Here is a 25,948-nt window from a genome sequence, read left to right as displayed (position 1 = left end):
CACCACCTGTATGGTTAGTGCATTGCCATTTCCTATGTAAATAAGAGCACTACCATACAGATCTGCAAATAAATAAATGTAATAAAGATTATTTAAAATCTATTGGATCACATGCCAAACTAGGCAGATTTTTATAATGTAGTGAAAACAGCTAAATTGTTTATTTCAGGATGGCTGGACGGAAAAACAACCATTTTAGAATACATCTGTGAAATTCACAAATATACAATGGATCGTGTTGGTTACAGATACCCTTAAAAAATGTTTTTTAAAGGGACAAAACAGCTGTCCTCCATAAGGAAGATAACTGTCTACCCAAAATTATCTTTGTTTGGGGGCCATCTTTTTGGACAGTCGAGGGGGTGGGGCCTATGCGTCAATGACGGAACGGAGAGGCAGGGCCTACGGGGATGCTGTAGGTGGGGCTAAGTGGGGCTGTTGCTGTGAAGCCCCGCCCACTTGACACAATCTGCAGATGATAAAAGATCACTTTTTACTGGAACAAGCACCATGACGTATGATATAAAATAATGTGTGAAAACAGCAAAATTTACCCATTACACCTGTGTAGAGAAGTCAGAATGCAAAAAGGGAGTTACAGTGTCAGTTAAAGTCTATAAACTGATAACTCTGACCTGGCCCACCAGTGACCTAGCTTTAACCATATCTGACGGAACGGAGAGGCAGGGCCTACGGGGATGCTGTAGGTGGGGCTAAGTGGGGCTGTTGCTGTGAAGCCCCGCCCACTTGACACAATCTGCAGATGATAAAAGATCACTTTTTACTGGAACAAGCACCATGACGTATGATATAAAATAATGTGTGAAAACAGCAAAATTTACCCATTACACCTGTGTAGAGAAGTCAGAATGCAAAAAGGGAGTTACAGTGTCAGTTAAAGTCTATAAACTGATAACTCTGACCTGGCCCACCAGTGACCTAGCTTTAACCATATCTGTACTTACATATTTAAGTGGCACATCAGGTTTCAGATGCATATAGAACTGATTACTTGTGTGCTTCACTTCTGAAACACCAAAAATCCATTTTAGTTTAGTTATGTGCTTCCTGGTTAAGGCTAGGTTCACACTGCGTTTTCAGCATCCGTTTAACGGATCCGTTTTTTTTTAATGTCCAGAAAAATAGGGTCAGCAACGTTTTTTGGTCCGTTTTGGTCCGCCAAAAAAAACGGATCCGTTTTTTTTATAATGGAAGTCAATGGAAAAACGGATGCACACAAATGAATCCGTTTTTTGCAATCTGTTTTTCATGCGTTTTTTGCAAAAAACGGATGCATTAAACGGATGCTGAAAACGCTGTGTGAACCTAGCCTAAGCAGCTGCTTAGTACTACAATTCTGAGAATGCATTGTTTTCTCTCAGCTCTCCATCACATCCCTCCTAATCTGTCTACCCCCTGTTGGAGGAAAGATTAGAAGCACATGGAAAAAGGACTAGTACATGCTTGGAAAAAAACTTTCAGCAGATGTGGTAGTAAATCTAAAATAAACTGAATTTAACCTCTTAGTGACATATGACGTCATGTCCCCGAGAGGTGTTGAAAGCGGGGCCGTGCAGCGACCCTGCTCTGAACCGCTGCGTGTAGCTGCCGCGTGTAGCTCGGGGTCGCGGGTATTAGCGGGCATGGTCCGATCGCCGTGCCTGCTAATACGATTACCGGATGCAGCACTTCCCTGGTGTCTAGTGGGGTGGATCGCTCCTCTGGGACGTTGTCCTGGAGGAGCGATCCACACACCCTGCTCCAACTGGGGTCTTCGCCAAAATGGCGCTGATCCCGGCTCGGCACTCGGATGCTCTCGGCTACAGCAGCCGAAAGCATCCGAGTGCCGATCTCATTGACTTTTGTATAACTATACAGCAAAGATCTCAATGAGAGATCAATGCACTTATACTATAAGTCCCCCAGGGGGGCTTCTAGTATAAGTGTAAAAAAAAAAAAGTGTTGTTATTAGTAAAAAGCCCCCTCCCCTAATAAAAGTCTGAATCAGCCCCCTTTTCCCATGTTTTAAATAAAAATAAATAAATAAACATGTTTGGTATCACCACGTACGTAATCGCCGAAACTATTAATTAATCACATTCCTGACCTCCCATGGTAAACAGCGTAAGCACAAAAAATCCCAAAGTGCAAAATTGCGCATTTTTGGTCGCATCAAATCCAGAAGAAATGTAATAAAAAGCGATCAAAAAGTCGTATATGCGCAATCAAGGTACCAATAGAAAGAACACATCATGGCGCAAAAAATTACAGACATACAGACCCATAGACCAAAGTATAAAAGCATTATAAGTATGGGAATAGAGCGATTTTAAGGAACATATATTTGTTAACAATGGTATGAATTTTTTACAGGCCATCAGATAAAAGAAAAGTTATGTTATATATAGTTGTATTCATAACAACTTGATGAACATTCATAACAAGTCAGTTTTCCCCCAGGGCGATTGGCGTAAAAACACCCCACTTTGAATTTTTTTCCTGGTTTCGCAGTGTAGTTTATGCAAAAATTCTGCATGTCATTGCAAAGTACAATTACTGACGCAAAAAATAAGGGCTCATGTGGGTCTCTAGGTGGAAAAATGCAAGTGCTATGGCCTTTTAAACACAAGGAGGAAAAAACGAAAACGCAAAAACGAAAAATGGCTCCGTCCTTAAGGGGTTAATCATGCCTTTGATAAACATATATCTATCCTAAAATAATAAGAAATGGAATACTAAAAGGAAAAACTAGATGGACCCAGTGGTCTTTTTCTACCAACAATGTTCTGTGTTTCTATGTTTCTTGCCTAAAGCTTTTGTAGAACATCTCATTTCACTGCAGACTTTTGCATCAGTGATGTTGCAGCGCCTGCTGCATTCACTCTCTGTCTGCTCTTTCTGTAGCATTATTCATGTCCCAATAAAAATGGTGACATGGAGGCAGAGAGGTTAACACAAAACATGTTTTGTAGTTCTTTTATTTTCACACAATCTTCAGACTGCCTGGAAAACATGAATATAACCATAGGCTGTATCTGTGTTTTCCAGAACTTGCCAGGGCTGCATCTATTTTTTTCAGCCACTGGTAATCAAATGCAGAGCATTTGGTTTCTGATGAACCCAAACAGGCTCATGGTTCGCTCATCTCTTTCAGTGACACATTGGCATTGACGGAAGTATAGACCTTTGGCTGTTAATGTGACCCATCAGCACCCTTCAATCACATTTCAGGGGTGTAAATCGGATACCTGAAAGGTGTGCCACCTGTCCTTCTGCCAAGTCAATGCCATTGTTTTTTACTGTGTGTAAACATGTTACATAACTAATGCACTGTACACGGACACCAGAAAAAAAATACAAAAAGGAAAGCAATGCCACAACTGTTAATTTCTTCATCCACCATCACCAAAAACAAAATATAAAACAATTAAAAAGTAAAATTTACCCCAAAATGGTACCAATGACTAGAGCTTGGTCCACAAAAAAGCCCTCACACAGCTTTGCTGACAGGAAAATAAACAAAGTTATGGCTCTCAGAATATCATATTTTAACATTTTTATTATTCAAAAGGAGGACAGCATAAAAAACATAAATTTGTTGACCACTTGGTGAACAGCACAAAGATTAAAATGGTACATGAAAATTTTCACTTGAATGCACTTTTACTGTGTACACAGTCACAGTAAAAAAGAGCTGTATTTTCCATGGAAGAAGCATTACAGAATTATAATAGTAATAGTTAGTGATACTTCATGTAGCAGCATCATGACTAATCTCTGGGTTGTGGATGAGACAAAAAGCTAGAGGCCACTTTTACTTTTATATTCTGTTTGAATGTGGATCTTCCCCAATCTAATTTTTGAGGTGAGGGGGTCTTGACCAATTTACAGTTAAAAAGAATCCATTAGCAGGTTAGGGCATTCAGTAATTTATGGGTTGGTTGTATCACCCAACTATTTCTTCTTAGGATACGTAGTATTATGTGTATGGATCTTCAGCACCTATGCTACCTAGTTTTGTTTGGTAGTGACAATGACACAGATGTAGTAATGGTGCAGTCTGTGCTATAATTTTGTCCAAAATGTGTCACACTGGACTTTTCTTTATATTTAGCATGATTGTTAGACACCTTAGAGGCACTTTTCTGCTGGGTCGGCTAGACGGAATCTGGGAGGAAGTGAAGAAACAGAGGTTCCCTGCAGTATACTACCAAGCATCACACTTGTCAGGCACCCGCCTAGGGTATGAGGGAACGGTTCCAAGCCATGTCAGGCAAATGGAAGCCGTGGCACTTGCTTATTAGGAAAAAAAAAAAAAATTCAGCTGACATAGGGAGGCAACAGACACCAGGGACAGGGGCGTAGCTTGGATTCATGGGGCCCCATTGCAAAAAACTAAACTGTGGTCTTTAACTTCTGTACCTCCTAGAGAGCCCACTGGTTCTGGATCTACAGTATGAGGAAAGGTAAGAAAGTATTTAGCCGCTGTGGTATGAGCCTCACAAATAAAATTGCTCAGGCAAAATGGCAGCCCTCATAACAATGTACAGAAAATGAGGGGAAAAATTACAACCAAAAATTAAAACAGATTAGAAAAAAAGAACGTTTCATTATCTGGCTCTAATCAGTAAAAGAAAATCTAGACAATACATGCCTTTTAAATGCAAACTATTATAAAAACTTATGTGCACAGTAAAAGTTTTATGAGAATGAAGAGGTAACCATATGTCCATTTTATGTGGTTGGCAGAACAAAACATTTTTAGAAAGAGTGCAGAACCATCAATGGATAACAGAGTGAAACCCAAGAACTAAATGGACATTTTCTCTTCAATATTGCTTCTCGAGTGACAGCACATTTTCTTGTCTTGGCTCACTTGATTTTCCTTTTTCTTGCCTTCAAAGGACAACACTTATTGAGGTTTTTTACTGTTGGCAGCTCCCATATTGTATTCTTTTCTGGGACTGCCTTTGCTTGTTAAAATGCGCCCAGTGTATTGAAATGAAATTGTCACTACTGTTTGATGCAGCATAACACTGTTTGACACCAAGCGCCTGCAGCTACAAAAAAACAGATCTTCATTCCACTTAGACTTTCAGAGACAATAGTCTCCAAAGGCTAGCTTGAGACAGTCACTTAGTGTACTCTCTACAAAGTCAAAATGAAAATTGTAGATTGGTGTTTGTGGAGGACACATACTGTATCTTTCTGTTATTTGCTGATCAACAAAGAAGAAAGAAATCAACAGCATTGCATTGTATAATCGTGTGCTGAACCATCTTTGATTTCATTGTAAGAAATTGTGAGGATTTTCCATCTTCAAACTCCTATAAGAATTTTTGAAGTGTTTGCAATTAGTGACAGTAACATTTTTGTAGATATGGGATGAAAGTATAAACTATTTCAATTTATGGAAGAAAAAACTTTTAATAATCCAAAAACCTTTTCTTTTACAGAATGGAATCCACAGAAAAATGTGAAGTGGTAATTCAACATTTCAATGGAAAATATTTAAAAACACCCCCAGGTGTACCAGGTAGGTGTGTATGATTATAGATTTAAAGCATAAGTCCAAATAAGTCCTTATGATAGACATTCGCTACCAAGTTTCCAGCAACCAGTTTCATATTACTGTGATTGCTGGTCTGGTTTGCTTAGCATCAGGCTGTACCAATGGTTCTACTGAGACCTTTATGTTTATAATGTAAGCGCTCCTGCATCCTGACACCTGTATCTGTTAGCTTCAGGTTAAGTTCTGTCTAATGCAGGTCTTGGGCCTATGGGGAAACACATGGCACAAAATCCTCTGAACGCTATGAAACCAGAAAACAGAATTTCAGAGAAAACTCAATGCAGAGCTCATCTTCTGCCAATGTCATATTTAAAGTAAGCGTTGTAGCAAGTTTCAGCTGTAATAATTAGTATTGAAGTAATAGGGATTGATATATTATGATTGTTTGGTAACGTAAAAAGGGATCGTATGGCCCCTAATAAAAATTTTAAAATGAGCCACAGCAACCAGCAGCAATAGACGCTATGATTATTGGGTTACTCATTAGTTCTCTTAGGCCATATTCACACATAGCATTTAATAAGCATTAATTAGCGCTATTTTGTCACAAATTGTGCAATCGCTGTAAAGTAGCTTTATTTTTGCTGTGATCCTATCAAATTCACAGTTAAAATAGTGCTAACTAACCTTAGTTAAACATGATGTGTGAATGCAGCCTGAGCATGTTTACTTATTTTTCTCCCCAATTACCGTAACATATGTAAAGGGGGGGGGATATAAATAGCAAAACTGTGGCTTTAACATAGCAACCAATCATACCTCTAAGATAAGAAAGCTAAGCTCTGATATTATTATGTTATTTCAGGAAGCCAGGCAGTATTGTTGATACTCTACTACCCAGTAGATTTGCATTTGTTAAGTTATATATTATTGTGATCTTTAAAATATAAAGGAGTAAAACTAATGCGGCATGTAAACAACGATTGTTCCTCTCTTGTATTACTAGTAATTAATAAATACAATAATTGGCCTTCTAAGAGATTGTAATAAGTCTACGGTATGTGTTGTATGAAAATCTTCACTCTCTTCTGTACTGCACTGCTTTCTAGTCTAATATTTGACTGGAACAAATGAGACCAGTATGTCCATTGGCAGATATGGATATGAAAAAAAAGATGCTTCTGACTGGGGAGCTGTAAGCCCACCTCTGAGGAACCAGTTATCTAGTATAGGAGCCAGTTATCTAGCACAGATGAGCCATCCGACAGGACGGATGTCAGTGGATTACCCCCACCTGTCGGTACAAACAACAGGGGGTTCCAACCAGTCAGTGACAGGTTCTTAACCTGTCAATGACCTCCTTAAATGCCATGATCGCTATAGACCATGGAGTTTAAGGGGTTATTAGCTGCCTGTCATTATCTCTGGCTCCAGCCACACTCATGTGTGCGGTCTTGCACACATCAAAACCCCCTCACTGTCAGGAGCGTATATATACGCTCTGCTGCACAAGGCGTCTGCAGCAGGAATGTATATATACATATTGTGGACATGAAGGGGTTAAAGAACCAAAGGCAGATACAGCAGTTTTCAGCTTCTGTGTTTTATTTGTGGATAGACCTTAAGTATTTTATTCCTTACATACAGATTATTATGTGGTATATAGTCAATGGACTCCTGCTATCAAAGCCAATACTCCAACACTGTCTGATCAGACAGCAATACAGTACATTACAGTAACACCACCAGCTGTGATCAGCACAGTGCAAATGACAGTCTGCCTCAGTTGCTAAATTGGAGCATGCTACAGCTGTAAAGCAAATATATCCTACAGCAGTTTAAAGCAAGTGTATTTATTCACATAGGTCTCTCTCTAGGTTGCCAACTTGTCTCTATAATTACTGACACAAGTAAGCTGTCTTGGTTCAGAAGATCAATAAATTCAGGTAAAAAAGAGACTCCATTTAGTGAACTGAAGGACCTGTGTACCTAATACATCCAGTTACGATACAAGTCCAGATACATTTATTTAAATGTTTTGAAATTTTAAAAACAGATTTTTAATTATCATCTTGAATTTCTGTGTCAGGTTATTTGCTTATATATTCAATTCCCCCATTGCATACCAGTTTCTATGGGTGAATACAGTCATTTTGTGCTAAGTGCTCTGATCCGAAGTTGCGTAAAAATCATTAAAAATTCTTTCTGCTAAATCATTAGTATTTATGAATATTTCATTTTAATGGGAGTTCGAGTCTCCTGATTAGATTTTGTAGGAGTTTTCATTTTCCTCTCAGGAACAAAACATTGCATTAGTATTTCTGGTACATCTTCACCACATGAATTTCCCAACTGTATCTAGATTCACATTAATTCTTCCCATTCATTTATGTCCATTTGGAACTGACTCGTATAACACTTCACCAGTTCTGCTTTTGTTTCTCACGGGGAGTGTTTTATTGTTGAGAGTACAACAGAGGTCTGATGAATACATACAAATGCCTACATCTGTACACCAGTCAACACAAGGCAAGGGCAGAGATTTGGATTGTTACTTGAACTGGAACATTAGACATGCTGAATTATAAAGCATTGTCAAGGTTATTTTTAGGTGCAGGGATGTAGTTACACTCACCGACAAAAAAAAAAAAAAAAAAAATGCTCCTAAATAGACACGTCAGATTGCTGCAAGATTAGATTAGACACTGGGTCTTGCTATAAGAAGACGGAAAGTGATTTCCCCAATAAAATAACTGTCTGAGGCTACTTTTGGTTATGGACTGCTTGACATATCTCTACTATGCACTTGAGGGCATTCTACCCATTTGACAGACTTTGAGGCGGGAAAATCATTAGACTTAGAAAAGCAGGATGTTTATCTGTGAATTGCCCACCTTTCTGCCCAAGCTGTTAGGTGGTGTTTGGAGCAGTGGTTACATGATGTACGTACACAGGATAAAAAAGCTCTGGATCACCCAGACAGAACAACAGTAGGGAGGATCATCTGAACCACCAATAAGCACAATTAGCCCCTACAGTTTCCTGGTCCACCAATCAGATGTACATGGCACCTTCATCACATACTCTTGTCCACCTACCAGACCATTATGTGTCTTGCCATGGCCAGCCAGCCATCTTCTTTTACAGTTGTGTTGTGAATAATAAACCTGGACTGCTACAGATTAGAACAGTATCGTCCTTAGTGAAACATATGTGATTAAATGTTCTGCTGGATACCATAGAAAAGCTGTATGTCTCCATGCCCAACTATATTTCATCTTGTATCCAGGCTAGAAGTGGCTCATCAGAAAACTAGAGCCTCTGCTTTTCCCCAACAAAACGTATCCTTTTTCTCTATTATAGTAATCACTTACATATAGTATTATTACATTCAACCATATAAACAAATTCTTCTTGATGCATTATTTTTTTTCCTCAATAAGTACATTAAAGCTATGTCCCCACAATGTCTTCGACCGAAAAAAATGTTGTCGGAACGTAGCCTTAGGGTACGTGCACACTGCAGAATGCAACGGGAAACCCATCACGCATTCCACAGCTCGCACCCGCTGGCGGACTGACGCCGGTGCGCGTTTCCGCGCCTGCATCATAGACTCCATTCTATGCACTGGCGGATTCCGTCTGTGCATAGAATGGAGTCTATGATGCGGGCGGAGACGCGTGCACCCGCATCAGTCCAACGCTGGTTTCGAGCTGCGAAATGCGTGAGGGTTTATCCGTCGCCATTCCGCAGTGTGCACGTACCCTAAGGCTATGTGCACATGCTGTATAAGACCGGCCGTTCCGTGACCCCGGCCGGGTCACGGAATGCCCGGTCTCTGGACGGATCTTTCTGGCCGCGGAGCTCTGATGCGGGCCGCTTGCTTCACTGTGTGAACTGACAGGTCTTTCTGCGGCCGCCGCACAGAATCCCGGTCGGAGCGTATATGATGTGTGTACGCTCCGGCCGGGATCCCATTTAACATAAGGCTATGTTCCACCCTGCAAAACTACGGCCGAATTTTATGTAGTGGGAATATAGCCATAAAGTGTTAGAAAACATTTTACCCAATGGAAATTATTTACCATGTACGCCACATTTCTCGCATATACTGTAAGTGTTTTACAGTATTATTAACAATTTATAAATTTATCAATTTTGTGCCTCTTAAACCTTGTTTTTTAGGCGTAGACCATAAAGGGGAAGTCTGGGCAAAACAATTTTAAGGTATGTTATTGCCCAATAAAATTTATGAAAATTACTAATAGACACTTATTATGGGAAATGCTCCTATAGTGCATTTTCTCTGCACTTATTGCAGCATAGTGTGTTCAGGTCTCTGTAAATTTGGTGATGTCACATAAACTGCAGACCCCTGCTGCTCCAGTCTGTCCCACCGCATCAGCAGAAGTCCGCAGTTTATGTGCCATTACATAGCATAGATTAGTACATGCAATATAATGATTGCATGTTTTACAGTGAAAAAAATTGTTAAAAAAGTGTAATAAAAGTTTTTTTTTTAAAGTATTACAAAAACCTTATAAACCCCCACAATAAAAGTTTAAAATACCCCCTTGCCCATTATAAAACTAAAAACATTAAAAATAAATAAACATATTACATATTGTAGCGTGCAGAATTTTCCAATCTATTAAAATATACCGTATTTTTCGATTTATAAGACGCACTTTTTTTCCTCCCAAAGTGGGAGGAAAATCTAAGTGCGTCTTATAAAGCGAAGACGGCTCCCAAGCAGTGCAGAGCACCGCATGGAAGCCGTCCCGCCCGCCCCCTGTATTGCCGCTCACTATGCATATGCATAGTGAGCGGCTCTGAGCGATCCCCTCCGCCCGCCCAGCCTGCCCCTCCATCGCCGCTCAGCTGAGCTGATCAGAAGCCCGGGAAAGTGCAATGAGCAGCACTTTCCTGGGCTCCTGATCGGCTGTCAGCTGAGCGAGCGGGCGGAGGTGGTCCCGGAACTCACCTGTCCGGCGGCCCCAGCAGCTCCTGTCTCCCGTCGGCCGTGCGCACTTCCGACATCCTCCGGGCACAGGCAGCGGGGTACAGAGACTGCCTGTGTCCTGGATGTGTTCTGCAGCCTCTATCATTCATGATAGAGGTTGCATGACACTTCCGGCACAGGCAGTCTCTGTACCCCGCTGCCTGTGCCCGGAGGATGTCGGAAGTGCGCACGGCCGACGGGAGACAGGAGCTGCTGGGGCCGCCGGACAGGTGAGTTACTGGTTTGTTGTTTTAGGGGGGGAAATGGCTGCTATGGGGGGCACAGGGTACTAAGGTGGTCACTGGCTACTATGGGGGCACTGGCTACTATGGGGGTCACTGTCTACTATGGGGGTCACTGGCTACTATGGGGGCACTGCCTACTATGGGGGGATTGGCTACTATGGGGGGATTGGCTACTATGAGGGGCACTGGCTACTATGAGGGGCACTGGCTACTATGAGGGGCACTGGCTACTATGGGGGGATTGGCTACTATGAGGGGATTGGCTACTATGAGGGCACTGGCTACTATGGGGGGATTGGCTACTATGGGGGGCACTGGCTACTATGGGGGGCACTGGCTACTATGTGGGGCACTTTATGGGGGATTGGCTACTATGTGGGCACTATATGCTATCTCCAAACTGTGACAATGAGCAAAATATTTTTTTTTCTATTTTTCTCCCCTAAAATCAGGGGTGCGTCTTATCAAAAGGTGCGTCCTATAAAGCGAAAAATACGGTAACCTTATTGTTCCCGCACGGTGAACGGCGTAAAAAACAGGATTGCTGATTTTATTTAATTATGTATCAGAAAAAAAAAATAATAAAAAGCAATCAAAATTTTTCTGTTACACCAATATGATATTATTAAAACTAGTGAACATGACGCAAAAAATTACACCCCAACCAGCCCCGTTGGTGGAAAAAGAAAAGCACTATGGCTCCTAGAAGGCGGGGAGGAACATTACATTAATTTGACCCGGACATCAAAGGGCTCTGTCTTAAAGGGGTTAAACACATTAAGTCCCGGCCAAAACAGAATGTCTGTCAATCACATGACTGCGTTCTCTATGAGATTGCAGGTGACCTGGGATACACGGGACTTCCTGTTAAAATAGTCAGAACACAGGAAGTTCAGTGTTTTCCACGATAACTGAAAAAAGTATATTGCAAATGTACTTTATATCACATCTACTATTCATTTACATTTTGAAAGTTATAATGACAGTGACACTTTAACATAATGTGTGCAATGAGAGCCCTTTTCTATAGATGTCAAAGAACACATTATTAGATAGAGGCTATGTTCCCACAATGTAAAAATGATGGGAAATAACGGCCATTGTTGCAAAACAAGAACCATTATTAATGATAATGTTCATTTATGGCCATGTGGGAACATAGCCTAAGTCAGTACATCTGCTTTTTACATGTATTTTAAGGCTTTTTATATTCTGTGTGTGAATCCAGCAAAACAGTTAAGATGCTTGAATAAAACTTTCAGATAAAGTAAATAAGCTCTGGTTTGAAAGAATGCATGACAATATCTCTATTGCACATACTAATCTTACAATCAATGTGACTGATAGCTATCTCTAATTCTCAGGACAGCTTTAAGTATAGATTACACAATGGCTCATTAAATCCTGATGGAGTCTCTGCTTTATAGGACTCTGTGATCATCATTCTTTTAAATCCTGATCTTAACTGTTTCCACTTTATCACTTTGTATTTTGCTTTCTCTTTCGAAAACATATACCACCTCAACTAAAGTACATATACCAACTATCTTCATTCTTACTCATCATTGTTGCAATATGTTTTGCTTACCTTTTTCTTGCCCAAAGCAATGCCAGCAGTGAATACACTTTTGTGCTGACTTTGCATGGTTACAGAAAAATGATGCATCATGCTGTATAGAGCTTAACATTAAAATAAACAGTAACATGTACTTAAGTATACGGAAAGGTAGGAAAAATAGCAATCCGGCAATAGTATATTTGTATAAAAAAATCTTTATGCATCTTTATGCAATGTGGTCACTTATTGTATAACGGATCACCGACAAACAACAGTGGGGGACGCGCAAAATGGGCTGTCGCTTGTGGAACACCCCTGCTTCCATTGTGATGTCCTCCACTGTTGTTTCTTGGTGATCTGTTATACAATAAGCAACCACATTGCATGAAGACGTGAATGCTGCTTATCTTGTCTACAAATTTACTTAAAGAGGACCTGTCACCCCCGGTGACATGCTCCCGACCCCCCGCTAGAGCCCCTCATACTTACTTGATCGCGCCGGGTCCCGATTCTTCAGCCGATCCAAGGACGGAGATATCCCCACAGGAAGCCTGGCGAGCGCACCGCTGAGATGATTCCGACACTCATAGAGAATGAATGGTGAGTCCGACCCTACATTCATTCTCTATGAGCGTCGGACTCATCTCAGCGGTGCGCTCACCGGGCTTCCCGTGGGGATATCTCCGTCCTTGGATCGGCTGAAGAATCAGGACCCGGAGCGATCAAGTAAGTATGAGGGGCTCTAGCGGGGGGTCGGGAGCCTGTCACCCCAGCATCGGGGGTGACAGATCCTCTTTAAGTAATAAGGCTATGTTCAGACAACGTAAGAGACCGTCCGTTCTGTGACCCATCCGGTCACGGAATGGCCAGTCTCTGAAAAGATTAACTGAGCTGGTATTGCAGTAGCGGCCGGATGATCTTTGGTGCCGCAGAGTTCTAAAGCAGGCACATTCCGCATCAGAACTTCCCACAGCACACTATGGAGCTGGACCGGAGCCGCTCACTCCACAGTGTGCACTGACATGGTTTTCTGCGTTTTCACGGAATAGAGGCTGCAGAAAACTGACATGTCAGTTGTTTTCAGCGCCGCTAGGGATACCGGCCAGAGCGTTTACTATGTGTATATGCTTGGGCCAGGATCCTATAGAGGCAAGGTAACATATTTTCGTAATAATCAAGGCCATTATACAGCCTGAGGCTGGGTTCACACTACATATATTTCAGTCAGTATTGTGGTCCTCATATTGCAACCAGGAGTGGATTAAAAACACAGAAAGGCTCTGTTCACACAATGTTGAAATTGAGTGGATGGCCGCCATATAACAGTAAATATCTGCCATTATTTCAATATAACAGCGGTTGTTCTAAAATAACAGCAAATATTTTCCATTAAATGGCGGCCATCCACTCAATTTCAACATTGTGTGAACAGAGCCTTTCTGTGTTTTTAATCCACTCCTGGTTTTGGTTGCAATATGAGGACCACAATACTGACTGAAATATACGTAGTGTGAACCCAGCCTTAAGGACCAAGGGACAAGCTCACTTAAGTACAAATCAGGGGGTCCAAAATGTGCCCTTGTATCCCCAGGTATTTATTTTAGCATGATAGCTGTCAGATGGACACTTACTAAATTAACTGGATCTGCTTGCAGTAACCTAAATGCAGGGCCACTTGGACACCCTATCACGCATCTGTAATAATTCACATAATAAACATTATATCCTATGAGGCTCTACTGGCTTACCAACTAAACAAAAGAGAGTGTCCATCATATCCTTTTACCCATATATTAACCCATGTATTTCTGCTTGGTAGACATATACATATATGTGTTGCGGTTTAACAACCCAGGCAATAATAACTGTTATACTGCTTAGTATCCAAAAGGACCTGCATAATACTGAGTTCAAGGTCAATTAAGAGATTCCTCTCATGCAGGGGCGTAGTTAGGATTCATGGATGCCCCATAGCAAAAAACTGTATGCCCCCCCCCATACACACTAATATATACATTGTATATATATATATATATATATATATATATATATATATATATATACATACACACACATACTCGGTGATGTGGCCAGAGACAGAATCCTATGGTTATATACATAGGTGCAGGAGCAGACTACCTTTTGCTTAACCCTTTATTTACTGCAGTGTGTAGGTGACACAGTGTTTTCTTAAATGCTGCAACACAAAAAAGGGTTAATACAGAAGACAATTAGCTACTCTTGCACTGATAACCCCTGACCTCTGCAGGAACTCAGAGAACAGAGGTCAGAGGTTATCAGAGTAGTCAGGCAGAGAGCTAATTGTATTCTGTTTTAACCCTTTCTTTGTTTTGCAGCATGTTAGAGAACACTGGGTAACTTACACACTGCAATAAATAAGGGGTTAAGTAAAAGGACACAGGAGGCTCTTATCTTCCCTGGGCCCCCTCCCTCCACGGGCCCCATAACAACCGCCTTCCCTGCCTCTATGGTAGCTAAGCCACTGCTCTCATGATCTATTTATACCCAGGACTGTATCTATAATAATTGGACATCTTTTATGTCTATAGCATAGAAGAGCTGTACATCAACACAGGAGAGGACTCTGCCTGCACATGACTGTAGTGATTTTGTTGAATGTGTGGTGCACAGACTGTCTATATGTGTTTTCTGCAGGCCTGCCCGCAGTCACAGACCATACACAATAGAAGTATAGGAGTGCATTCAATGACATGTCTTAATTTTTGGCAGTACAGGGTTCAGGCAAAGGTACAGACCATGGAATCCATGGTCATTTGTATTAACCCATAGAATAATATTGGTATTTTTGCATTTGTGGATAACATAGGGGCAACATTTAAATGTGACTTGCAGGAGGCCTTATTGTAAGAGCTGTGACACTATGGGACTCTCTGTAAGAGAGCAAATCTTTCAAATTCCTGATGTGAAATCTTATGTCTCCTACTGTAATGAAAAGTCAAATAGGTGTTGTGGCTTAGTTTTGTGCCCCCCTCTGGCACGGCTCATAACTACTACTTCTTCCTTTTCCCTCTTTTTCATCAATATTCAATGTTGACCGGCCTCCTAATGACATTTTATGTCAGTCAATATCTGCCAACATAGGGCTGATCTGCAATCAGATATACAGTAGTTGAACCCTCAACCTCTATAGCAGCTGTGGTCTAGGGGTAAATCATCTGTCTAGATCCCCTGATGGAAATGAAATATAGTTAGTTATTTTTCCTTTTTTTATCATTATTGTATCATTTTTAAAAGTGCAAAAAATTCCCAACCAGGTCCTTATTAGTTTATTTTTTAATACAATGATGAGAAGAAAAAAAAAACTATGTTTTGTTTCCATCAGGGGGTTGGAACCAAAGAAAACAAATTGGTGCTGGTCTCTAGACAGGTGATTTACCCCTAGACCACAGCTCCTACATAGGCTAGACATTTCAACTATATCTGATTGCAGATCAGTCCTTTATTGGCAGATACTGACTGACAGCTAAGTGAGCAGCATTGATTATTCATGAAGAGGAGTGAGGAGAAAGGAGTGGTGAGAAATGCTAAAGTTGGGCACAAAAACTGAGGCACAACTCCTCTTTGTTACTTCATTACAGCATGAGACGTGAGATTGTACATAAGCCTCTGCACAGAAAAAATTATGAAAAGGCACCATGCTCACTAGGGGACTTCCAACTACAGCACTGTTAGCACTTCAGGTAGGGCTTGGGAGCTGACAAATTCCCTTTAACAGTTTTACCAAGCTGATATTGATACTGATTTGAATGTACATTGCAGTGTATTAGGTAATACATTCACATATGTAATGTAAATGGCCATTAATGGTTTCCTATGTTGCTATGTCTTACCCAGTTGGTTACTTTATTTTGACATAATTTTAGTTACTTTCCATTCATTCTAAATTATAACTTCCAGGATACATTAAGGCTCTAGCACTAGTCAAATAGAAGCAAAGCTATAGCTCTGTGAATATAGAAGTGTTAAACATTCTGTCTTGCCCTCCAGCTTCTCTCAATAAGATGCCACTATGGGACTCGTTCCATTACCCAGTTTAATCATCCTTTAACGCTGGTTATTTGCTTAGAGGCAAAAAGTCCTGGCAGAATGAACAGAGCAAAAAAAAAAATGTATATGAAAAGCTCATCTACCAGTAATATATTTTCCCTAAAATATGTAAAGGGAAAAATTGTACAAACAACTGGCAGCAATAAAATAAACTCCCTGCATTAGATTTGATAAAGCACAGAACAAACAAGCTATAATAACAGAACATGGGGCTTACACCTCTTCTGCTGCTCACTGCACGGTATTTGTTAACGTGGTAGACACATCTCCAGGGGCTGTCATTAGGACTAGCAAATAAGAGACAGAACGACCTCTGGTCACACTCTATGAAGTAATTTTAGAGCTTAACGCTTGTCGTTTGTCACAAGAATGAAGTTGCTACCTACAGTTTGGTTTCCATAAGATAAAAATAATGGGATTTTTTTTTTATCTGTACTGTGTATGTATCAAAAATATATTAATACTGATGGTACAAAGCCAGAAATAGTAAAAACCACCTAGTACTTTGTCACTGATAAAGGAAAGAGTAATTAAATTATATATTTTTTTTATTAGTTAATGTGTAAAACAAAGTCTGTCTGCAGAGTTGTCTAGTATAGCAGAGTTAAAGAGGCACTGTCAAAATTTTTGTTTGTTTTTAAAGGAAAAAGGAGACCCCTTAGTGGCCACATGATAGCCCCCTACCTCCACAAGGCTCAGGTAGTTGCTAAATAACTTTTTTTTGCCATATGTTTATAGCTTTGGTATGTTTCTACATCCTGCTAAGTTATGCTGATGGAGAACAAAGCAGTATCCTTTACATGAGGTACAAAGTTTATTGGCACTTTAGAATTTTTAAATCGGATCTACTGATGCAGATAGTAAAGCTCTCTAGCACATTGTCAGTAAGAATTGTCAGTGTTTGACTTTTCATGTCTTACACAATTTGCGATCGGCGGTAAATTTTTTTTGCTAGAAAGTAAATAGGTTACTTCCATGAAATGAGATAATCTATACCAGGACAGTTAGAAACGGAATTAAAATCATTCACAAATGCAATGCAGGGTCACCTTGTCACAGGTGTTCAGCCAATAACTCAAAACAATTACAAAATTGAAGTTTGAAATTAATATGACTAAAATAATAGTAACACAATCAACAACAATAATAACAACAACAATCAACAACAATAATATTGCATTCAGAATAATAGGAAAAGCTGAGAAAAACCACTCTTATTAATACAACTTAAAGGGGTTGTGCAGTAGCTAAAGCCTTCTTCTCCCAGGTGCCCACTACCTGTTATTCCACATATTGGAAGTAAGCCTTCTAAGACAGGGAGGGAGTTGGTGTATATCCCGGTCATCGTATACAGAATCGTAAGAAGTGAGCACCAGGGAGCAGAATTCTTCAGCCCTTTTCTGTTCCCTGGTCAACCCCTTTAAAAGACTACTTTCATGTCAAGTTGTTATCCTCATGTCAGGTTGTAAAGTTCTCTAATAGGAATACAAAAATTAAGTAATTAAAGGCGTAAATAAAATTTGCACAAAAATGAAAGGTGTTTTTTTTTTTACATAATAAAGAAAAAAATGGTCAGGTTAACAGATTATTTACACCATAATGAATACAACGGGGTAAAGTGATACAAAAAAATATATATTACCTACAGTATATTTTTGCGTTTGCTTTGAAATTACCATTGTATATTTGGTACCATGTACAATTTTGGTTTTATTATGAGCTTTCATACATTACTTCTCTAAACCCAAAGAAAGTGAAATCCTCCTAAAGGTTTCACAGGGGATTGTTCTTTATTGAGTGCTGGAGGATTTGTCATGTTGGACACTTTTTATAGCTATTGCCTGAACATGTAGTTTTAACCTATTAAGGACGGAGCCAATTTTCATTTTTGCGTTTTCGTTTTTTCCTCCTTGCATTTAAAAGGCCATAGCACTTGCATTTTTTTCACCTAGAAACCCACATGAGCCCAGCATAAAATATGCTGCAAAACCAGAAAAAATTTTTATGCGCAGTGAAATTGAAAAATAAACGCCATTCTTTTTCTTTGTTTTTTTTTTAGTTGTTACGCTGTTTGTCCTATGGAAATACTGACATGGTATCCATGTTCCTCAAGTTGGTACGATTAAAATGATATGCATAACTTTTAGATTATTTGATGGCTTTTCAAAAAATAAAACCTTCTACAGCAAAAAAACGTTCCCTAAAATTGCGCTAGTCCCAGGCTTATAACACTTTTATTCTTTGGTCTATGGGGCTGATTGAGGTGTCATTTTTGGCGCCAGGATGTGTTCTTTCTTTCAGTACCTTGATTGTGTATTTTTGATCGCTTGATTTGATGTGACCAAAAATGCACAATTTGGTCACATTTTGGCCGGTCTTTGCACTTACGCCATTTACAGTGCAAGATCAGGAATGTGATCAGGAACGCGACGATACCAAACATGTTTGTTTATTTATTAATAAAATGGGAAAAGGGGGGTGATTCAAACTTTTATTAGGGGAGGTTTTTTTTTTATTAATGGAAAAAAAATTTCTTTTACTTTCACTTTAATTTGAAATCTAATACAGCTACACTGTTCTCTCATAGAGGCTTGGTAAGATAAAGGGATCCCCCCTCCGCAATCGCATTGCTGGGGGGGGGATTCGCCACTAGACACCAGGGTCTGATCCTGCTAATTAACACCGTTGGATGCAGCTGTCAAACATGACAGCTGCACTTAACAGTGTTAAATGCAGCCCATCCCTGGTGTCTAGTGGCGGATCCCCCCCCCGCATTGTTATAGCCACGGTACCATGCTGCTGGGATCATGGCAGTCCAAAGCGGGGTCGCAGCTGAACTCCTCTTGCGGGCATATGCCGTACAGGTACGGCATATGTCCTTAAGAGGTTAAATTACACATTCATGACATTAAACCTAGTCCACAAAAAAAAAGTGAATAAAAACAACCATCAATATTATACACAGAGAATGGAGCCAACTGCTACTGGCTGTGTTCCCTCTGTAGTTAGGGCACCAAACAACTGATGGCACCACACCAACCTGTGAAAAGGCTATCAATTTTTTTATCCTGGACAACACCTTTAAAGATGTTATAATGATAAAGTCAACTGACGGTGGGCATGGTGTGAGGATCTTTAGTAGGGTCGTTTTGGCTTCCTCTTAACACTGGCTCTGCTAGAATTGCAATAGATTGTTGCCCCATTTCAATACAGAGCAGGATGTTGGCTGGCTAGTGAGAGGTCTATTGATGTTCGTCAAAGGGGTACTATTGTCACAAAGACATGTGGAAACTTACAGACCATTGCTGCTCCCATTCTGGGAAGAAATTATATGCTTAGAACATTCACTGGAGATTTTTTGCCAAGCCAAACAATCTCTCCAGAAGGAAAGCTTTCCCATCTGCAGACAGTTGTTGCAGGGTTGTTGCCCTCCACATGTCTTTGTGATGATCTCTCCTTAAGAAGAGTTAGTACCCCTTTCACCCACGCCGATAGACCTCTCACTAGCCAGCTCTGCATTGCTGGCTGGATTGAAGAGGGGCAACAACCCCCAAACAGATGTCTGCTGATAGGAAATCTTTCCTTCTCAAGAGATTATTTGGCTTGACATAAAATCCTCAGTCAATGTTCTAAGACTCCTAGATTGAGGGAGACTTGACTTAAAGGAACATCTCTTCTTTTTGCATTTGCATTTTGCATTTCCTTTCTTTTCAGAATTCTCAGTGGAGCAGCAATGGTCTGTAAGTCTCCACGCGTCTTTATGAAGAGAGTTGGAACCCCTTTAATCTTATGATATGTTAAAAACAGTTACTGATACAGAAAATAAATGGTGAAATTCTATAACTTTTTAATTGAACATGTATTTGCTTAAATCTATTAAACGGGTATTCTGGTGCTACTGACAAATTACAAAAGCTAGACCTTGAAGTCTGACCAGCTCCATGACTACCGTCAAACTGGATTCCCAATGGCCAAATTTTTTGAGAACTGCCTTGTGACAGTTTTAAACACTTATTAGCATTTTTGAAACAGGCTTGGATCCCATTCAAATACTAAACACTGTCTACACTGACAGAATCTAAAGGAGACAACTGGGAATTTAGTCTAGTGCTACAACAAAATATTTAAACTGAAATATTGACTAACTTACTGATAATGCAGATACCAAATGTTTTATTAAAAAGGGTAAATAGTGTTAGAATTCAGTCTGGAATAGTGGTATTTGAAAAAGTGTGCTGTTCTGACAAGTGGCTTTGGCCGCTGTGAAAGTAATAAAGAAGTATACTTACCCAACCCAGTCCTCTGCCACTGCAATCTTTCTGAGCACCTAGTCTAAGCAGTGGCCATCTCCTTCCTAGTTCTTGTGATGTTTTGTGATGTCAGGAACTGCCCACTCAGCACAGTAACTGGCTAAGGGGTTAATAACTGCTTGCAAAAAAACTAAAAAAAAAAAACTCAGAAAGAAACCAATATGAAAAAGACTGCAATGGTGATAGGGTGGCACCAACATGACGGCAACAGCAATCTGGCTTGGTAAGAATTTTTCTTTATTACTTTTACTGCAACTGAAGCCACTTGTCAAAATACCCACACTGACTGGAAAAGGCCTAGGAGGAAATGAACAATGGCCTGATTTCCTTTAAATTTTTTTGATGAAACTTTTCACTGTAGATTACAGGACTAACAAAGTAAAGGTGATTTTTAAAATCTCATCTATACACAATGGAAATTTTCCTGACATCAATTGAGCTGCGGTGCAGAGTTTCAATCTGTAGCACATCAAGGCAGCAGAAACACTGCATCTTGTTGTTTGACATTTGATAGAAAACATCACAATTTTTTTGTTTGTTTCTCTTTATCTGGTAGTGCTGCATCTATCTATCTATCTATCTATCTATCTATCTATCTATCTATCTATCTCTTGTATACATGTCTTCTCTTATCAGTCCTTTAAGAGTTGGTCTATTTGCTGTCACATGAAAAATATAAGCGCTATTAGGCTATGTTCACACTATGTGAACAACCGGCTGTTCCGTGACCCCGGCCGGGTCACAGAATGGCCGGTCTTAGCCCGGATCAACCCAACCATCCGCTCGCTTCACTGTGTGAACTGACAGGTCTTTCTGTGTCCGGAATTCACTGAATTCCGGCCGCAGAAAACTGACCTGTCAGTTATTTGCGGCGCCGCATAAATCCCGGCCGGAGCGTATACGATGTGTGTACACTCCGGCCGGGATCCCATTGAAAGTAAGGTTATGTTCCACCCTGCAAAACTACGGCCGTAGTTCTGCGGCGAGAACTAAGGTCGTAGTTTTACGTAGTGTGAACATAGCCTTAAGGTGCAGGGTATATTAAATTAGGTCTATAATGAAAAATACTGAAGTCATTTATCGTGCAGCTTTCACCACACTGCCACTAGTTTATAAATGAGAAATTATACCTGAAAATTATTCTAATAATACGAAGAAATGTAGGTTCACACTGCATTTTTGTCTATCATTGTTTCCCATACAGTACATTTATTATTGACATACACAAAAACATGGTCAATCACACTCTTGTGTAGGTAAAAAAAAAAAAAAAAAACATACATTGCATTACATTTCTTTTTTCTTAGTATAGCGAAAAAAAAAAAAATGTCAGCACATCCAATATAATTAGAGTACACTGCAAATGTCAAGATATATGCATAATATAGATGTTTTAATTTACACTCAGCATATCATTTGATTAAATAGTGATCACCATCCCACCACAGTAAGGTGACCTCAGTAGGACAGACTTCCTACAATATTAGGCCTATATAAGTAAAAAAAAATACATTAAAGCAAATCTGTCATGATCAATTTCTGCTGTACGCTAGGCCTGTAATTCTTGTCTGTTTGCATAATGATAAGCAGGGCTCTGCTTACACTGCCAAGCATTGCTACCATCCTAAGCATGCGCTGTTCTATCCAGTTACAGATGCTGTCTCACATTTCATTCTCATTGCGAAAATTCTATCGCATTTCTGTTTCTCTGGTGACACATGTCTAGCAAGGGTGACCAGTTAGGCTGTGGTTGCACTCACTACCTACGCCACAATAGGATACAGCAACACATGTACAGGATGTTAGGGGGGGCTCAACAGTTTAAGCTCAGCCCAGCCTACCAATATGCAAAATGGTGGGGATTCGAAGTACAGAGTAGTGTGATAGGTGGTATGATGGCATCAGCTTATTGTAATTCATACAACAGTGCCAAGGGTTCCCCACCACCATTGAAGGTGACAAACTTGCTTTAGTAAAAATTTTGTTAAAATTTATTATGCAGAACAGCAGTGCTCTACCGGAGAATCTCAATAAATATAAATGTATACTGTATATACAAAACATTTGATACTATGCAGTATAAAAGGTTAGAACAAATTGAGAATGCTTGGTCTGGGAAAAATGTGTGTAAGATGTGAGTGACAGTGAGGGTGGGTATTAAAGGTACATGATTGGGTCACTGTTAGTAAAGTACCAAAGTGGTCTATATTAGACTCTATTCTCTTTAACATATTTATAAATTAATTTATAGAATCAGTTTTTGGAGACGTTACTAACTGTGTAAAGTAGTTAACACAATAGAAGTCAATATAGTATTACAAATAGATCTGGATAATTTTTCTACATCTCCTTATAATCTCTGTTTACTGCCCTACCTGGGCTCTGCATGCTGCCAACAATTGATTTAAGACTTACATCTTCTATAATGTCTTCCATAATGTGAACTTCCTAAAATACAGGCCTGGTTACTGCAGCCCAGCCTCAGAAGCCGAGCTCCAGTAACTCTGTGGAGTGTGGGTGCCGAACAGCTGATTGACAGGGGTGCCAGGAGTCCACAGGATATACCATCAATCATTTAAGCCTGGAAAACATTAATAACTTAATAATGTTTTAAAACACCCAAAATACTCAGTAGTAGCTAAGTACAATTACAATTTTGGCTTTCTGTCCATGCTAATGTAGAGGAACAAAGGTTTTTCTGCTTTAAAGAGAGGTTATGTTGTGTTTGGATTGGATTGTTGAGAGCCTGTGATAGTGGAGTAATACTGTGACTTGGGCGTGTTTCATGCAAACACCTCTGGAATGCAACTGGGACAGCAGATGGAAGCATGCCTGGGTTCATCTAACATGTCTAAGTTGCAGGTGTCATTGTGGACTTGGTGACCTCCAAGTGGTCGAATTAGGGTTTGCAAGAAACAAGAATTTATCTCCCATTGACTTCAATGGGTTTCGATATTCAAGCAAATTTTAGAGCATCACAGTCTATTCAAATTGAATTTCGAGCCTTTGCATATTTTACTTCTCGCTCATCTCTACTAATTAACCAAAGGGGGTGTCCATAACAGGCAACCCTCATTAAACCAAATTTGAAGCTAACTTGATGCAGTAACAATGCTCTCGAACCTCAACCAGCTCCCTAAATGACAGTGATCATAAAAAAGCTACATCTAGCAATCAATGCTACATATTTATATTTTTAGAATTTCCCAGTAAAAACCAGTGCAAGCTTGGTGGATAAGAGGTATATGAGACAGATGAGAGAGGTTTGAGACGAGCGAATATGGTGCTACAATGTGACATTCCTATAGTAATATCTCACTATCATATCTTCCTTGCACCTGCCATACAGTGTTTTGGTTTTTTACCTTGTACTGAAGAGAACTCTCCCATACTGTCCCACAATAAGCTCTTTGTTTCAATGTGGCGGGATTGCATGGTATCCAGCTCCTTCAAGTTAACATTTTGATAACAGTGATGAGTAGAAAAAAAAGATCAGCTGTCGTATTGTGTGTAGAACTTTGTCATTTTGGAATGTTGAAGTCAAAAGGAAAAAAAAGGACTTTCATCTAAAATCCTTTGAAGCAAAGGAATTGCAATAACCAGCTGTTTTTTTCCTACAGAAAACAGTGAAAAGCTTTAATTTTGACTCTTATATTATCTTTGACTGAGTCTGTAATCTCAGTGGTGTATTTTATTTTTATTGTGGATGAGAAGCAAGAGGACTTGGATTTAAAAAAAAAATGTGCTGTATAAAGCAAAGAACTTCTGTATTTCATTTTCTTCTGGCATAGAAAATTAAATTGCACAACAGAATATATATATATATATATATATATATATATATATATATATATATATATATATCATGCATTATTACAGTCATGAAAGACAAATATATGAACAGATAAGAACTATGGGGAATGTTGTAAATTAGCAATTTACCCAAGCCTTGAATGAAAGTTCATGGGACATTAGTCAGTTCAACTTTCCGTGAAGTCCCAAGTGGCTAAGCATATGGTGTGAATGCAATTTTAAGCAATATTTACCTGCTGTTTACTTTTGCGATTGAAAACCACATAATAAAGTAGAAATTAATATGCTGTATTCCACTTCTAGATGGACTGGAAGTGGTTCATTACTTTTACGTTTTGATACTGGAAGGCATTCAGAACATGTATATTACATCTCTAAAGCAATACCATAAACGTGCATCTAAAGCTTGTAGTAAAGCCTGTATTTTTTAACTCATTGCAAACATTGATGCCTACTTCTCCTCCTACATACACATTTCAAGCCACAGAAGCTGGCAGGTAACTAAATTGGCTTCACCTTTTGCATTCACATTTCCTGGGTCCTAACAAAAGCTTCTAGTACTCAGCTACCGCCCAGGAATTACGGTAGTAGTATATATATATATATATATATATATATATATATATATATATATATCAAAGAACAAAGGAGACAGTGCTTCATGTGTAGGACATTATGGGTTATGCTGGGTTCCCATTGTTGCAGTCTGTTTTCTGTTTAACATATCCTTTTAATGGGAAATAAAAATGCATCAATTCGTGTGCATCCCTTTTGATCTTTTTTTTTTTTTTTTTTTTTTAAATATGGAAGACAATGGAAAAACATACCCAAACTAATGCATCTGTTTTTCATCAGTTTTTTTTTTAACCATTTTCTTATTTCCTTTATTAAAAAGGTTTGTTAGATGGAGGGCAAAAACGCAGTGTGAATTCAGCTTTAAGGGTGATGCTTTTGCCCAAAAAGGATTAGCACTCACCTGGGTGTGTTATTATGGGAGCACAACACCAGTCTAAACAATTACAGTTTGTTTTTGGACTATAAGACACATCTGTAGTTTAAACAACTGAAATCAAGAAACACATATTTCACACTATCTGTTTTTCCCTGGAGGTGTAGGAAAAGTTGGCTTAGTGTCATCATCTTCTGACTACTGAAACAACCAATATGCATGTAGTTATCACTTTATGTTTAAATATCCAAGTTAGACTGATTTTACAGAAGAGTTATACACTCATTTCTGAGTCTGTATTACAGCCTCAGCCTCAGCCTGGCGACTGGTGAACGTTGTGAACGTTTAATGTTAGCATACAGGAAAAGGTGGTAAACCATGTTTTTCTGTACACAATAATATTAGTCAATGGAAAACTGATCCTAAAGGATGGCATTCAACTGCATTGGTTTTCACTAGTCGTTTTTGC

The 25,948-nt window shown here is 39.5% G+C and overlaps 1 protein-coding gene across 2 annotated transcripts in view; it reads left to right on the top strand.

Annotated features, from left to right (window-relative positions):
• RBMS3 (RNA binding motif single stranded interacting protein 3) overlaps positions 1-25,948 on the top strand; it is a 426,067-nt gene that overhangs the window by 332,743 nt on the left and 67,376 nt on the right. For both annotated transcript variants that reach the window (XM_069960405.1, XM_069960407.1), the window contains exon 6: positions 5,457-5,536. In XM_069960405.1, coding sequence (XP_069816506.1) covers positions 5,457-5,536 — 80 coding nt within the window. The remainder of the gene's footprint in view (positions 1-5,456; positions 5,537-25,948) is intronic.

This window comes from Dendropsophus ebraccatus, chromosome 2 (genome assembly GCF_027789765.1).
Source record: "Dendropsophus ebraccatus isolate aDenEbr1 chromosome 2, aDenEbr1.pat, whole genome shotgun sequence".
Classification (NCBI taxonomy): Eukaryota; Metazoa; Chordata; class Amphibia; order Anura; family Hylidae; genus Dendropsophus; species Dendropsophus ebraccatus.
The sequence above is the reverse complement of the archived record's forward strand: the minus strand, read 5'-3'. Positions and strand labels throughout refer to the sequence as shown.